At 46.1% G+C, this 16,567-nt stretch overlaps 1 protein-coding gene across 4 annotated transcripts; it reads left to right on the top strand.

The window, feature by feature from the left end:
* The first annotated feature begins 1,997 nt into the window (after nucleotides 1-1,997).
* On the top strand, nucleotides 1,998-15,788 carry LOC110204418 (SUN domain-containing protein 2-like). Of its 4 annotated transcripts, XM_078150594.1 has the most exons (7): nucleotides 1,998-3,576; nucleotides 4,352-4,436; nucleotides 4,669-4,784; nucleotides 4,936-6,380; nucleotides 6,995-7,088; nucleotides 12,326-12,399; nucleotides 14,216-15,788. In XM_078150594.1, exons 1-4 carry the CDS (start codon nucleotides 3,451-3,453, stop codon nucleotides 5,032-5,034), a joined length of 426 nt encoding a protein of 141 aa, XP_078006720.1. In that variant the 5' UTR covers nucleotides 1,998-3,450; the 3' UTR covers nucleotides 5,035-6,380; nucleotides 6,995-7,088; nucleotides 12,326-12,399; nucleotides 14,216-15,788. The 4 variants fall into 4 exon arrangements, 3 of the variants coding, with proteins under 3 accessions (XP_078006720.1, XP_020836315.1, XP_020836316.1); XM_020980656.2 differs by lacking the exons at nucleotides 12,326-12,399; nucleotides 14,216-15,788 and adding an exon at nucleotides 9,729-11,508; XM_020980657.2 differs by lacking the exons at nucleotides 12,326-12,399; nucleotides 14,216-15,788 and adding an exon at nucleotides 7,630-9,115.
* The last annotated feature ends 779 nt before the right edge of the window (nucleotides 15,789-16,567 follow it).

The raw sequence follows: 16,567 nt of genomic DNA, 5'->3' as shown, positions 1-16,567 counted from the left end.
TGAAAAAATTTGGAACTCAAAATTTTAAAAAGGAAAATTGTTTTTACATGTAACTGAGAAAGAAGACACACAGGCAATGGGGTGTAGTAATCTATCTTACCTTACAGGAAAATAGAAGGGGAAGGGGATAAGAGAAGGGGTGTGATAGAAGGGAAGGCAGACTGGGAGAAGGAGTAATCAGAAGCAAAACACTTTTGAGGGGGGACAAGGTGAAAGGAGAGAGAAAATAGAATAAATAAGGGTAAGGGCATAGGATGGAGGGAAATACAGTCAGCAACAGTAAGTGTGAAGAAAAATTAAAGCACCTTTCTCTGATAAAGATCTAATTTCTCTAACATGTAGAAAAGTGTCAAATTTATAAAAAAAAATAAGAGCCATTCCAAAATTGATACATGATCAAAAGATATAATCAATTTTTAGATTAAATGATTAAAGCTATCTATAGCCATATTTTAAAAAATTACCTCACTGTTGATTGGAGAAATGCAAGTCAAAATAATTCTGAGGCCCTATCTCATACCTATAAGATTAGATAATAGGACAGAAAAGGTAAGGAAAAAGGAGACATTAACATACTGTTGTTAGAGTTGTGAATTGATTAAATTATTGTATAGAGTGATTTGTAACTATGACAAAAGAGCTATGAAACCATGCTTAGAATATACCATATTTGACATAGCAATACCACTCCTAGATCGGTATGATCAAAGAGATAGAAAAGAAAAAGGAAAATGACCTATATGTACAAAAATATTTATAGCAGATCCTTTCTGGGGATTAAAGAATTAGAAGTGGAGGGGATGCACATCAGTTGTGGAGTGGCTACATAAGTTGTGGTAGGTAATTATGTTGGAAAACTCTTATACTATAAGAAACAATGAGCAAGATGCTCTCCAAAAAAAGCTAGAAAGACTTAGGTGGGTTGTTACAAAGTGAAATGTACTAAGTACAAAATAATAGCAATATTGTAAGATGATGAACTCTGAATGACTTGGCTCTTCTCAGCAATACAAGGGTTCATGACAGCTCTGAAGGACTTAAGATGAAAAATACTATCCATTCCCAGAGAAACAACTGATGGTGTCTGAAAATAGACAGAAGCAACTTTTTTTTTCACTTTATTTTTCTTGAGGCTTTTTGTCTATGTTTTCTTTCACAACATAGCATTATGGATATGTTTTGTATGACTACAATATATAATCTATATGGAATTGCTTGCCTTCTCAATGAGGGGGTGGGGATGGGGAAGGAGAAAAGGAAAGACTTTGGAACTCAAAGTTTTCAAAACAAATGTGAAAACATTGAAATAATAATAATAACAAATATTAGTTGGCTTTGACCCTCTGGGCATCTCTGAGGCAAAGAAGGCCCTCCTGACTGTTGGAGGGCCCTTCCCACTCCCTCCCTCAACAGCCAGTTTCAAGGTTCTGGGGACATCCTCACCCTTGGTATAACCTCCAAATCAGCTCCAGTAGGAGCCACAACAGGGGCAGGGTGGGCAGGATGGAAGGGCTGCTGGGTTTAGAGGGAAGAGGTGGAGCAGCTGCTCCACCCACATGGGAAGGGACACCCCTAGACAACAAGGGGCTTCATTAAATGATCCTGAGCAAGCTAAGGCCCCACTTCTAGGCCAAATGAGAGATGCATGGAATTCTCCAGGCTGCCCAAAGCCAACTCCAAGGGATGAGCTACCCCCAAGGATGGGAGGGTGGACTCTCTGTGAGGCTGCAGAGCTGGGGTGAGGAAGGAAGAAGGTAAGAATGTCTGAGGGGCGGGCATAAGGCCAATCTGCAGCCCTCCAATCTGCTGGTTCAAAGTTAAGCCCCTTTGTCCTTCCTTTTTCTGGGGAAGGGGCGGGACTAGAAAGAGAGAAAGGAGTGAAGGAGATGACAATGTCCCTCCCATTCTTAGCCCCATTAAAAACATCAGCAGTGAATGGCTGGAGAACTCCACACTGGAGGCTACCTGGAAGGGCTTTCCAGCCCGGGTCTCATTCTTGATGCCACACTCTGAAGAGAAGGAATGCCTTTCCATCTCCCTCTGGAACAAAGTCTGGTTGATTGTCTGAGACGAGGCCCAGAACTCTGCAGTCTGGCACCCCATTGCTGCCCTAGACGAACCTTCCTGATTTGTCACTGCTCCTCCAACATGGCTAATTTTACCTCTTTGTCCTCTTTGCCACCCTGAAAGGTAGAAGGTAGAACCTTAGAGTTGCCTTCATGGGCATTTCTCTATTTATTTGTGATTTGGATATTTTCTATTTTCATTTGGTCGTTGATCCCTTGTATTTCTTCTTTGGAAAAATGCCTGTTCATATCCTTTAACTCTGTATCTACTGGAGAAAGAGCCACAGACATCTGATGGTGAGAAAATCAGCAGGTCCTTTTGTCTTTTTTGTTCCTTCCTGGTAGGATTGGTGTCAGCTTGCCTTGTATCTTGGCTCTGTGTTCCACCATTTTTAAAGAAATTACTTTTCTATTTTTCATAAGCCACACAATTTAATTTTGGTCACATTTCTTCTTCTAATTAATAATAATAATAAATTAATTGATAGTTTTCAAGATTCATTTCCATAAGATTTTGAGTTTTAAATTGCCCCCTTACCTCTCCCCTCTTCGAAAAATGGTGTGCATTCTGATATAGGCTCTAGTTATATGTCCGTATTCAGCATATATTCCCATTAGTCATGATGTCAAGTGCAATTAGAACTAATGGGAGGAACCATGAGAATGAAGAAATACAACAAAACAACGAAGTAAAAGGAGATCAAATAGTATGCTTCCATCTGCATTCAGACTCCATTGTTCTTTTTCTGGATGTGGATAGTATTTTCCATCATGAGTCTTTTGGAGTTGTCTTAGATCCTTGCATTGCTGAGAGGAGCCAAGTATATCAAAGTCAGTCATCACACAGTGTGGCTGTTACTGTATACAATGTTTTCTTGGTTCTGCTCATTTCCCTCAGCATCAGTCCATACAAGTCTTTCCAGGTTTTTCTGAAGTCCACCTGCTCATCATTTCTTATAGCACAATACTATTCCATCACATTCATACACCACAACCTATTCAGCCATTCCCCAATTGATGGGCACGACTGAGATTCCCTCAGGTGGAAGGGGGGTCACTGGAGGCAGAACACTGGGGTTAACACGTCCATAGGATTGATCCGAGCTAGTGAGGACCTCAGAGAGCAGATGAGGTTACTGAGGCCTCAGAGGGAAATGACCTACCCAGGGTGCCGCAGGGAGGAAATGTCAGTAAAGTCTTGCAGCCTGTTCTCTGGCTCTGTCCTTTACACTGGGTGGTGCTTTTCTTCAGGTGACACTGTTCCATTTCCTGGCCTCTGTTTGAGTCTGTCCTCCAGTGCCTGTGCCAAGGTTGACCTTGATTTTTCCTTTTGTCACTGGCTAGTTTGTCCCAAGAAGACTCCCAGGAGAAAAGGCCAAAGGAGATGGGTTCCCTGGAGGCCCAGCTGGCTGGCCTGAGGCAGGAGCTGGCGGCCGTCAGCCAAAGACAAGCTGCAGTGGCCAAAGAAATACACCTTTGGCGAGAAAAGATGGTGGCCCTGTGCAGTGACGTGAGTCCTCCAGTCCCCTGGTTAAGCAATGCATGCCCCTTGATCTCAGCTGGGCTGCTGCTGCCCGGACATCTGCCCAGGGAGCTGCAACCATCTGAGGTTTCCACTGGGCACTTCCTAAAGATTGAACCTATTGGGTGGACTTTGTGACATGGATGAGATTTTCCTCATCTGTCAAGTGGGATAATATCATGAGATCCTTTCTGCAGACCTCAAAAGCAGTGGAGAAATGCCAGTCATTTGGTTCACAACCATCCCTTCTCCGGCACCAGGCAGGCATGTGCTGGCCCTGAGCTCTCAGAGTGTCTCTAGGCATCCCAGGTCTCCTGTCCAGACCCTCTTCCTTCCTCACCCTTGCAGTTTCTCAGGTGTTTGCTGAGCTCTTTCCTCTGGTGGCTTCTAGATGGAATCTGAGATCCCGGCCTTGATCCACCAATTACTTATTGCAGACAAGGGCACTCAGGCCAGGCTTGTACAGCTAGAGGAGGAACAGGCCCAGCTTTAGGACCTGGAGCAAGGAATCCTGACTCAGTTGGCAGAGGAGCAGGACAAGTATGCTAGCAAAGCTGCTGCCATCTTCAGGCTGACCTTTCTAAAGGAAGGAGTGACAAAGGAGTTGAACCTGGTCCCTCTGCCCATCCTCCTGGCTAGGTCATGGGTTTGCCCTGAGAGGAGACTGCCAGGAGGGAGAGGGAAGCCAAGGCCCACCAGTTAGCGTGCTTGCCCTTCCCCTACAGGTGGCCTGGCCCATGAGTCATGAATGCCTATCTTTTAGGAAGTGCATAAGATCATGCAGCAGGCCCTGAAACTCTACAGTGAAGATCACATTGAACTGGTGGATTATGCCCTGGAGTCCTCAGGTAGGAGGCCTGCAGAAAGCCAGCAGGCTTGGGACAAGAGGGACTGAAAAATCAGCATAGCCGTTATGAGACAGGAGGAATTGACAAATTGGGATGCCCTTAATGGGGTGGCACAGGTAGGAGGGCAGATGCCCTGGCAGCACCCCCTTGCCTTGAAGGCTGCCCTAAGCCATATCTGTGTCATCCAAGACCTTGAGTGCCCCCTAACTCCTCTCCCTGTTTCTCTTTTCAGGGGCCAGCATCCTCAGTAGCCAAAGCTTAGAGACCTATGGCACCAGGATGTCTGTTATCAGTCTGTTTGGCATAACCTTGTGGTACCATTTCCAGATCCAAAGAGCCATCCACCAGGTAGGGCTGAACAGAGGTCCCCCAGGTTGGCTCTCTGTCTGCCGTCTCCTCCTTCATCTGTGAGGGCTGGGCTCTCAAGGCAAGGGGGCCCCAGGATCCAGATCTGTTCCATGTGCTACCACCTTCTACGTGATTTGTCTTCTGCCCATAGCCAAATGTCTACCCTGGCAAGTGCTGGGCATTTCAGGGCTCCCAGGGCTCCACCTCATTGCTGTCACCTTGGAGCATGTGCCCAAAGCCCTGTACCTAATCAGCAAACATCACCAGCACTCCCAAAGGCTTTGTCATCTTGGTGAGTACCTGGACCTTGCAGTTCTTTCTAAAACCGAGGAAAGCCCTTTCTTAACAGCAGCGTTTCGAGGTGAGGAATGGAAGGATCTGCCCATCGTGCAGACGGGACATCGAGTTTCTTCTCTTGACTCTTTGGGGCCAGCCCTTCTGCTCCTCCCCCTGTTCTTAGGAAGGAGCCAGGAAAAGACAATGACAGCAGCAAGAACAGCCAAGATTGTAATTTGTCTTAGAGTTGGGAAGGGAAGGGGATCACCTTTTCCTACACAGTCATCTACTGAGAAGAGAGATGGAACATCTACGTAAGGTGGAATTGGGAGAAAAGATGGAGCTAGAAGAGGTCAAATATGCAAGGGAGAGAGGGAGGTAGTTCCCAGGTGCCTGGCCAGCACACCAACTTCAAGAAGAGTTCCCTCAGGTAAGAAGAGCCAGAGGGAGCCCAAGCCACCTTCTCCATCACAACTGCCCATGGCAACCAAGGGCTTCTGCCGCTGCCATGTGTGCATTTCTTTCCTGCCTCCATTTTTGAGTGGAGACATCACTCTTTTGCTTTCTTTTCCCACAAAGGTGAGAATTTCCTGTCCTTAGCACTATCTCTCCCCCTTCTACCATAACCTGGGTTGCTGATGCCTTCACTCTCTGAGAACAGGAACTAGGGAGGGTCAACATGAGTCTCAGAGAAGGCCTGGAACACTGAGGCCTGAAGCTGGGCATGGACAACCCCTCTCAGCCATGTTTCTCTTTTAACTAGCCCCAGGGCCCATGGTTCTTAGAGCGAGCCGCATGGCCCAGCAACAGCGCAGGGAGCCTCTTGGGTGAAATGCCTGTGAGTGACGAGACAGATTTAGCTGACTCTTAGCTCCTCTCATACCTCATCATGGTGGTTTAATTTGGAAAGAGGCCCTCCTTGGCTCAGGGTACCTCTGGCTTTTTTGAATCCTGAACCCAAAGTTAAAAACAAAACAAAACAAAAGAAAAACAAACAATAACAACAACAAAAAAAAAACAAAACTCTTCATCTGTTTAAGGAATAAGAACAGGAACAGAGGGCTCTGGGTATCATTTCTTTTCACCCCAGAAGTCTCCAGGAAAGTCTCATTCAAATCCTGTCCTTCCCCTCTCCCTATCTTTTCCCCCCTTCTTCTTTTTCACTCTCTTATCTTTGCTTCTCATGCTTGGTAACCCCTATGACGCTGAGGAGAAAATCCAGAAGTGGGAAATGCCTCTCACCAGCTGCTCACCTGGACAAAGTCACCTATAACATCTCTGAATGCTCCTCAAGATACTTCTCTGAGGATGACTGTGCAGGTAGGCGTCACTTCCTCCCTCTGGAGCCCCATTCCTCAGGCAGTGCACCACTTACTTTGAAGGGTACCCTATAGCTGGGGGCGGGGGGGACTTTATCTCTCATATAAGATGGAGAACTCTGCAGTCTGGCTCCAGATGGGGGTTTTCAGGGTGGGAGGGCTCAAGCCTTAGCATGAAAATGGGGCATTCTTGAGGCTTTCTTCTTCTGGGTGGATCTTCATTTCTTCCCTTCCCTTCAGGGCAAGCACTTATGGACCAGCCTGGCCCTTACATCCACCTTACAGAATGCAGTCTCCCATGTTGGTGTTTTCTTGTGGATGGGGATCGGCTTTTCATTTTGGTTCTGCCAGTGGGTGGGCACAGTGCCCAGGATAGTCCCTACAGTGCACCTAAAGGAGCTTCCTCATTCCTATGCAGGGGCACCATGGGCATGGGTGGAATAACTCTAGGACACTGTGTGAAGATGGGCTTGTTACAGAAGGATCTGTATGCACAGCTAGAGCCAGAATAGCAAGAAGGGGCTGCAGAGTTGACAGGCTGGGAGCAGGCTAGCTCTGGGACATGACAGACTTGCAGGGTGAAGTCTCTGAATCCCTCTGCTGGGACGTTTACAGGTTGGCTCTTTCACCTGTTCCACTGCTGCTTCAGAAATACCTGGTACCACCTGACCACAGCTGCCTCCCTGCAGGACCTCTTTGTCTTAATCAGGTTAGTGAGGCCTCCCCCAGGCCTGTCATAATCAAATATCCACTGTTCCAACTGACTTCACAGTCCTTGAGACCAATTTCCTTTTAGGCTTTGCCTAATTAATAATAATAATAATAATAATACAGAAGAAAGTCATAAAAAAAAATCCCTGAGGCACCAGTGTGGAAAAGGGTGACTGAGTGACCTAAACAGAAAAATAAAGGGGCTGCAGTGGGAAGACATATATATGACGGGGAATGGGAGTAGAGCCACGAGGACAATTTGGCTGTCCTGGAGGGCCTGGTGACCTGATAGCAAGCCTCCCTGAAGGAGGACTTCCAAAGGGACACCACTGTCCACATCAAGGTGAGGTGAAAGCAGGAGCTGCCCACCTGTCCTCCTGATAACACCAGGTTACCAGGACCAGCCTCTCTAGGTTTGATCCAATAGCACCCATGGAGGTCAGGGAAGTCTTGAGGTGAAGCAGTACTCTGGGGTTGCCACAGCCTGAAAAGTTCTCTGGGTTTTGTTGAATGTCTGTCTCCTTTTCTGTGCTCCCTAGGAAGATCTGACCACCCTCTGGGCAGAAGAACACTTAGATTTTGATCACATACTAAAGAACATTCCTAGGGCCTGCCAAGTAATCCAGAAACTCAGATGTTTCTGTAAGCAGGGACTATGGAGGTGGGCATCTTGGAGGAGGTTGTTTTTGGCTGAATCAGCATTCTCAAAAGGTTGATGCTGCTCTCAGGAGCCTGGAACTAGGCTATGAGGTTCTCCTTAGATTCCTTACTTGTCTAGGAGCATCTTAGATTGACAGAGACTCTGCTCTCGCTGAGAGATGGCCACTTGCTGAGAGAGCTATCAGAGGACTCAGGGTCCCCTTGTTTGAAGGTTCTGTATAGAGTTTACTGACCTCAAAGCAACCTAGACCCCTCCTGCCGCTCCTGACAGGCCCTTGCTGCCCGCTGGGCTCCTGAATGACAGCAGTGATGACTGGAACCTTACTTCCCCTATCATCTATAGGAGGTTATCCAAAGCTGCCCCAAGGCTCTCAAAGAGTACCCTAACAGGTTGCTAACACTTCACTCTTGGAATCCAAAAGAAGCTCTCTCAGACATGACTACGTATGTCCATCATAGCAAGTAAGGTCTCATCACATTCAGGCAAGGTCTAACCGAACTGGTAGCTGGAGCAGGGAGGGGAGGAATAGAAGCTTGAGGGGATGAGTCCCCAGGTACCTAACCTGAAATTCAAGGTGCCAGAGGATAAAGGCAGGGCCCTTGAGCTGGGCTTACATTAAGGGGGCCTCAAAGTTTGAAGGTGAGTACCCCACCTGGGCAGGTATGCAGAACACCCAAGTGGCCCCCACTGGGTCTTATAGAAAAGACCATGCTGGAGATAGGGGCCCCAGGCTGGGGGCTTTGTGGTCAGGCCTGAAGGATCAAATGCCACTGTCCAGGTAATGAAATGACCATCCTAAAAGTGGGGCTGGGCCCCTTTCAGATTCCCAAGCTGCTTGGGAAATCCTTCTCCACCAAAGCCTCCACCTTCCCTGGTCTCCTTCAAGACTCTGCTCCCAGCTCACCCATGTTAGGAGGCCACCAAGGGCCCTACTGAACCCAGGGCCTCCTTCCTTTGCACTACACACATACTGGACGTGCTTAGTTACTGGCATTAGACTGGGAACTCCTGGAGCCAGAGACTAGGGTTTTGCCTTTCTTTGTATCCCAGGGGCTGAGCACTGCAGTGAACAAGCCCTTAATAAATGCTTTTTAGCTCACTATCTCACTGGATCCTGGAAACAATCTTGGGAGTGACAGCCCTACAGGTTAGCTACCTGAAGGGAGCAGGATAGGATGGTCAGAGGGGTGTGGGATCGCAGAGTACATTAGCCAGAAGTCAAATCTACTTATGTGAAGATAAAGCCACATCCCCAAGACAGGATGGTGTAGGATATGTGAGCTGCAGTTCACCTGACAGGCTGGAGGACTTTAGTGGACTGCAAATTCTATAGGAGCCAAGTGCAATATGGCAGCCCAGAAAAGGAGGGGCCTTTGGGCTGAATCCAGAGGCAGAGACAAATACAGAGAGGTAGACACAGAGACAGAGACATAGAAACAGAGAGAGGAAGAGAGAAACAGAGAGAGAAAGAGGAGAGAGAGCATAGAAAGAGAGGAAGAGACAGAGAAAGACAAAGAGATGGAGACAAGAGAGAGAGAGGAAGGAAGACAGACAAAAACAGGAGAGAGAACAAAAAGAGACAGAGACACAGACACTGAGACAGAAAGACAGAGATGAGAGAGAGAGAGAGAGAGAGAGAGAGAGAGAGAGAGAGAGAGAGAGAGAGAGAGAGAAAGAGGGGAATGGACAGACAGATAGTGTCCATAATACAGGGGTAGCATTAGACAGTGGCAATCTCCTGGCCAGACCACATCTGACATGGAGAGCTCTGGGGGCTGCATTTTTGGAAGGACACATGCCTTATGGAGCACCCTGAAAACCCATCCAACACTTAGTGGGATGTCTAGGAACTCACATGAGGGTCTATCCAAGGCTGGACCAGAGTGGCGATGTTTAGTATGGTTGAAGCAATGCTGTGGATATTCAGAATCTTGTCTTTCTGTGTTGACGTTGCTTGTTTTAAACCTCAATGAACAGGTGCCTAGGAGCCAGCCCTGTGGACTCATGATCCATTTGATGATCCACTGTGAATTCTGACAGTTTCTCAAGCCTCTAGCCCTCAACAGAGCTTTCTGAGACCAGATGTTTGGGGCATACGATGCTCTTGCACCTTAGAGCCCAGTGCTGACACCAAGGGAACACAAAGTGACCAGATGAGGAATGTCTGAAGGGTGGGAGGTGAGAAAGGGAGTGAATGGGAGGTGGAGGTCACCAATCAAAATGCTAGCAAGGGAGAGAAGGCTAGAAAGAGACTAGGGCTGAAGAAGGACCTAGCGATGGAATGGATGACATCTTCTCATAGGCAGACTTCAGTTTCTCACCTATCCTGGGAAGGCCCATAGCAAGAGCAGGTCCTGCTCAGAGGTGGGACAATAACAGCTCCCAAGCAGAAGGTAGAGACAAGGGAAGTGGAGAAATTTTCAGATCGGTTTTTGTCTTTGTGGTTTCCAGCAGGTCATATTGCATTTACTTCATGAAAAAAGCTTTAGAATATAATGAATGTCATAAAAAATTAAGAGTGGCCCTAACAACTGGTATCAGAGTAAACCTTGGGATCACTGATCCTTTCCAAAGGACAAGAGCAACTTTCTGCCCTGGTACATTTGCTATAGCAAACCAATTTACTTTGGAAATGAGTTTTCCTCCTAGGATTAATGCCGGCATCATTATTGGAGGGAAGCTAAATTATCTCCCGTCTTCAGGAGATACTCAAAAGAAAGCAAACAGGCAACAGCAAAGTAGAGTCCTAAAATGAACACAGACTCCACTTCAGTGCCTGCCGAGTCCCTTATCCATCTGCCACACACCTGAAAACCAGTCCCCTTGCTTCATGGTCATGCGTTGGACAAGATAAAACCATCTCCTGAGCACTCATTTTCTGCCCAGAGAACTGCTCAGGGAAGACTACCTACCTCTTCCTGCTGTTTGACCCAAGCACAGTAGGTCTTAGAGAGGGCAGAGATGGCACGCCTGCTATTGTACCGTGGCTTTCCACTGCAGAAGTCAGAAGGCAAAGGTTTCATAGCCTGCAAGGACAACAGACTTCCTGGTGTGGGTAACATACATCCACCAAGTAGCTTACCTACAATTAAAAAATAGAAAAAAAAAACTGCTACAGGCATCCTACATCGATGGCCAGTAGCTGGCCTTCTGTTACTGGAACCCTGATAGTTGCTAGGTACCATCTGCTGGAATATTCCAAGGTCATGAGGCTCTCCCAAGCCAGGCAGTCAAGCCAAAGCCTTGGAGGATGACAGCATCTGTCACTGAACACTGGGGTAAATACAAGATTTCTTCATTCCTTCCTGAGATTGTCCAGAATGAGCCCCACAACCCAGCCAGGCTGCCAGGAGCCCGAAGAGCTTACAGCAGAGCCTCTGGTTGGCCCTGACTGAGCTGCCAGCAACAAAAGACTAAGGACCTCCCAGAGTTCTCACTCCCTGTAAGATCAGAGCTGCCTCAGAGCCCTAGACCTGGGCACTGCATAGCCAGGGAGGACCATTCTCTGGGCAGCCTAGCCTGGCCTGACCCCCTAGGAGCCACAGCATCTGGCTTTAGAAGGGCTGGGACCATGGGAAGAAAGAAGCACAGAAACACTATGGGTGAAGCCAGGACTTGTTCCCTCTTATTTCAAACAGCATTTTGAAAATGCTGTTCATATATATGTTCTTTGATGCTGGGATACCACTTAGATCCCAAAGAGATCAAATACAAAGTGAAGAATTTTAATTCTAATAAACAGCAGTACTTGCCTATATGACAAGTTAGTTTTCTATGCATAACTGATTGTTATTTCCCTCTTTGAGCAAAATTCGATGAGAGTAAAGTTCAAACAATGCTCATCTCCCTCCCTTCTTTCCCTCTAATGTAATATGTCTTTGTGTCTCTCTATCTCCTCTTCATGTGATGTAATTTACCCTTTTCTGCCTCATCCTTTCCTCTTCTCCCATTACAATTACTTTTCACCACTTCATCAGGTTTTTTATCATCACATCAAAGTCAACTTAAACCCATCCCCTCCGTCAATGTATATCCCCTCTAAATACCGTAATACAGCTACAGTTCTCAAGAGTTACAAGTGTCATCTTCCTTTGTAGGGATGTAAACAGTTTGCCCTTATTAATAACATACTGTTGGTTTTTTTTCTGTCCTGTTTACCTTCTTATGTCTCTCTTGAGTCTTGTATTTGAAGATCAAATTTTCCATTGAGCTCTGGTCTTTTCATCACAAAGTCTGAAAGTCCCCTGTTTCATTGAATGAATGTTTCCTCCCCTGAATATTATGCTCATGTTGCTGGGTAGTGGACACTTGGTTGTAATCCAAGCTCTTTTGCCTTACAGAATATAATATTTCAAGCCCTTCGATCTTTTAATGTAAAAGCTGCGAGGTCCTGTGTAATCCTGACTGTGGTTCCATGATATTTGAATTGTTTCTTTCTGGCTGCTTACAAGATTTTCTCCTTGGCCTGATAATTCTGGAATTTGGCTACAATATTCTTTGGCATTTTCAATTTGGGATCTCTTTCAGGAGGTGATAGGTGGATTCTTTTAATGACTCTTTTACCCTTTTTCTAGGGCCTCAGGGAAGTTTTCCTTGATGATCTCCTGAAAGATGATGTCCAGGCTCTTTTTTTCATCATGGCTTTCAGGTAGACTAATAATTCTTAAATTATCTCTATTTTCCAGGTCAGTTGTTTTTCCAATGAGGTATTTTGCATTTTCTTCTATTTTTTCATTCTTTGATTGTGTTTGACTGATTCTTGATGTCTTATAGAGTCATTAGCTTCCAGTTGCCCAATTCTAATTTTAATAAGTTGTTTTCATCACTTAGCTTTTGTACCTCCTTTTCTCTTTGGCCTATTTTACTTTTTATAGAGTTGTTTTCTTCAGTGTACTTTTTTTTTTCCATTTTGTCAACTGTAGTTTGAAAGGAATTGTTCAATTTTTTTTTCCTTCTACCTCCTTATTTGACTTATAAAATCTTTCTTGAGCTCTTCCAAGAAGGCTTTTTGGGCTGGAGACCAGTTCATATTCCCCTCTGAGTTTCACAAGGGTATATTGACAGTGTTGTCCTTTCCTGAATTTGTGTTTTGATCTCCCCTGTCACTGAGATATTTCTCTATGGTCATTGTTTTTCTATGTTGCTTTCTGCTCATGTTGTTTGACTTTTTACTGGCTTTTAAAGTTGATCTCTGCTTGTGGGGCATAGGGGAAACTGTTCCAGGCTTCTTGTGCTAGGGACTAGGGGCCTGGTTACTGGTTTGCTGAGGTGTGGCTTGCCACTAGCTTTCTGAGATGCTGTCCTTCCTGTACTAGTCCCCTTAGGTCACAGCAAGAGGGATCTTTCCCATTAATCCCCCTAGCCTTCAGGAGCTAAAAGACTGCTATAGCTAGTCTGTTTTCTAGCCTCTCTACTATTTCAGGGTTTTTCCTGGGGCAATATTCTCTGGTTTTTCAAAGTCAATAAGGGAAGGTGAGAGCAACTTACTCTTTACTCTGCCATTTTGGCTTTCAGAAGTTGAAATAGGTGACTTTCAAACATTCAATCTGTGGGCTCTACAAGCAGCTGTCACTGCCATTGCTGCTACTGCTGCCCCGACTGCCACCGCTACTGTTGTGGATTCCGTCACTCCCAGGGCCTGCTACTGGTTTGCTGAGCCAGAGCTGTATTGGCACACCCTGCAGCCTTGGACCGGACTTTGCTTCTCTCTCCCCCCCGGTTCCTTCTGATAGACCCCTCCCACTGACCTTTTAAGTTGTCTCTGGAGTCTGTGGGTTGAGAAGACTGCAAAGTACCACTGCTGCTGGTGATTCAGTCCTCAAAGCCTACTCTGGCTTTGTTTAGGCCAGATCTGTGCTGTGCCCTGAGTGCTGGACACTCCTCTCTCAAGCCAGTGCAACAGACCTGTGCTGTCGACCTTCCAGGTTGCCTTGGGCTGGAAATCTGCCTCAATTGGTCTCACTATGGTTTCTGCCATTCTAGACTTTATTCAGAGTCACTTTTTAGAGGTATTTGAAGAGATTCAGGGGAGAGCTCAAGTGAGTCCCTGCTTTCACTCAGCCCTCTTGGCTTTGCCTAGATGCAATATTTTTTATAAGGAACAGCAGATAGGCCAATTTGCTTGGAACTTAAGAGTGTGTGAAAGGAAGTGATATACAGTAAGCCAACAAAGGTATGCTGAGGCCAGATTACAAGGGAGCTTCAATGCTAAACAGCACCTCAGTCTTTTTCCAGAATACTTGAAGCTTTTTGATTATGGTAGAACCTGGCAGATAGTGTGCACCATGGGTATAAGCTTTCAAGATTCCAGAGTTGGCTCCATGGTACAGTGAGGCCTCAGACAACTACTTCTACTAACAGGCTGGAAAAATTAGCCACTCTCATGAAGACATCCAGAAAATGACCCTTTGTAGGCCCTAGTGTTTACAAAGCCACCAGTAGCTTACTTGTACCTTCTCTCTCAGAAAGGCTTCCTGACTTGCCACAATGTTAGACTGATCTGGATCCTGCTTCTGCCTGTGGTATTGAAGACCTCTCTGCCTTTTCTGTGATCATCATGGCACTTAACCAGTGCCTCAGTCTTGTAGCATTCTCTGACCCCAAAACATATTCATACCCATTGCTACTTCAACAGAAGGGCCAAGTTCCCTGCCCTGGAGCTGATTTTATAACTGAAAATGTTTAGCAAAAGGATATTCAGATCTTCCATTTAGTAAGAAACTCTTTCTGTGGTGTGATCAGATTCAACAAATTCAACTGCCATTTGGGACAGTTCCAACAGACAAGTTTTCATAGCACAGTATAAGAAAAATTTCCACATACTGCTTGTGGCAAACTTCAATAAGATCAGAGCTCTGCATGTTGAAGACAAAGGATTATGAACAGTATCATGTAAGCTTTAATTTTTTTTTAAAAAAGTGGAGCGATCTCCATATCTTCTTTATATGCATATTTTTAAAGTAAGGCCTAGTGAGACTCATCTGAAAAAACCTGGCTGCTTAGCTACCCCAGAGGATAGTTCAATACAGGGCCATGCACATGGGGTCCCTTCTTTCCTAGAAACTAAAACATTGGAGCATCAAATGCCTTTGAAGATGTAGGACAGTCCAGAGGAATAGTTATGATTGGGATATACCAAAATGGGGAATGAAGAATATTAATCTTCCAGGTTTAAAAATATTGGGGGGGAAAGTAAGAGTACACAGAAGAACTATCCAATAAAGATCTTGACGTCTCTGATAACTACTGTGGTGTGGTTACTGATCTAGAGCCAGACATCCTGGAAAATAAAGTCGAGCAGGCCTTAGGAAGCATTGCTAATAAAAAGGCTAATGGAAGTGACAGAATTTCAGCTGATCTACTTCAGATCCTAAAAGTTGATGCTGTTAAAGTGCTGTACTCACTATTCAGAAAAAAAATTGGAACTCAACAGTGGCTACTGGATTGGAAAAGATCAATTTACATCCCAATCCTAAAGAACGGCAATGCCAAAAATTGTTCCAATTACTGAACAATTGAGCTCATTTCACATACCAGCAAGGTTATGCCTACAAGAGGCTTCAGAAATACATGAACCAAGAATTATCAGAAGAGCAGACTGGTTTTTGCAGAGGAGAGGAAATAGAGATCAAATTGCCAACATTCGCTGGATTATGCAGAAAACAAGAGAGTTCCAGAAAATCATCTGCTTCTGCTTCATTGACCTACACTAAAGCCTTTGACTGTGTGGCTCACAACAAAATGTGTCAAGGCCTTAAAGAGATGGGAGCATCAGATCATCTTACTTGTCTCTGAAGGAACCTTTGTCAGTCACTTTCAGATGGCCTTGGTTGGGAAGGGTAGAGACCAACTGGATTAGAATTGGCTGGAGGGACTGGACCTAAGGGCAGACCAGCTGCACCTATGTCAGACCCAGCACAAAGCTGGGCATAGGGCGTGTGGGACACAGCAGGGTTCTAGGGACTGGAGCCTTGCCATGTACTATTTCTACCACTCTGGCTCAGCCTGGCCCCAAGGCTTCTCAGATGCACTGCAGACCCCCAGGAGTGGGAGGGGGTGCCTTCCCTGACGCCTGGGCTGAGACCCTGGTTGAGGAGCCCTATGCATCGTCTTCTGCTGCTTTCCAAGAAAGCCCAGGTAAGCTGGGCTTGGCTGGACTGGGCTGGGCATTGCTGGGCCTGCTGGGGCCTCGAAGGCTCTAGGAAGGAGACTCGATTGGAGGTCATCTGTCAGGGCAGCTGTGGCCTGCAAAGGATGGCCCTGTTTCTAGGCTGGTTGAAAGATGGTGGTCCCCCAGAGGCAGCAAGGCAGCAAAGGGGGCGCAATAGCAGAAGTCACTTTAAGATAGGCCCTAACTAGAACCCTGGAGGTGAGGATACTGAGGCTAAAAGATGAGGTCATACAGCTAGCAAGGGCCCAAGCCGGTGTTCTAACTCAGCCCTGTGGGATTATAAGCTCTGCAAGCTTTGCCTTACAGGCCAAACAGTCTTCTCTTAGGGCTGTCGACTCCCAAACTCAGGTTCTAACCCTAATGAACAGAAAATTAAGTCAACAGGCATCTAGTACGTGCTGTGATGTCCAAGGCACTGTCTAAGGTCCACACCAGGAGAAGCCTACAAAGTCTTGTCCCTTAAAGGGCCAACCATGCAAACAATCTGGAACCCCAATCCTCAACTCTCCTAACCAGCCAAGACTGAGAGGAAGAGAACAAACTCAGATGTGAACATCTGACTCACCAGAAAGAACCCCAACCATCTTGAGCCCAGCCCTTTGCAGCCATCTGACTTCAGGAAAAAAGGAAGGAAGGAAGCTTTTAT

Source organism: Phascolarctos cinereus, unplaced genomic scaffold, assembly GCF_003287225.1.
Source record: "Phascolarctos cinereus isolate Bilbo 61053 unplaced genomic scaffold, phaCin_HiC Scaffold_372;HRSCAF=981, whole genome shotgun sequence".
NCBI classification, from domain to species: domain Eukaryota; kingdom Metazoa; phylum Chordata; class Mammalia; order Diprotodontia; family Phascolarctidae; genus Phascolarctos; species Phascolarctos cinereus.
This window is presented reverse-complemented; position numbering and strand designations above follow the sequence as displayed.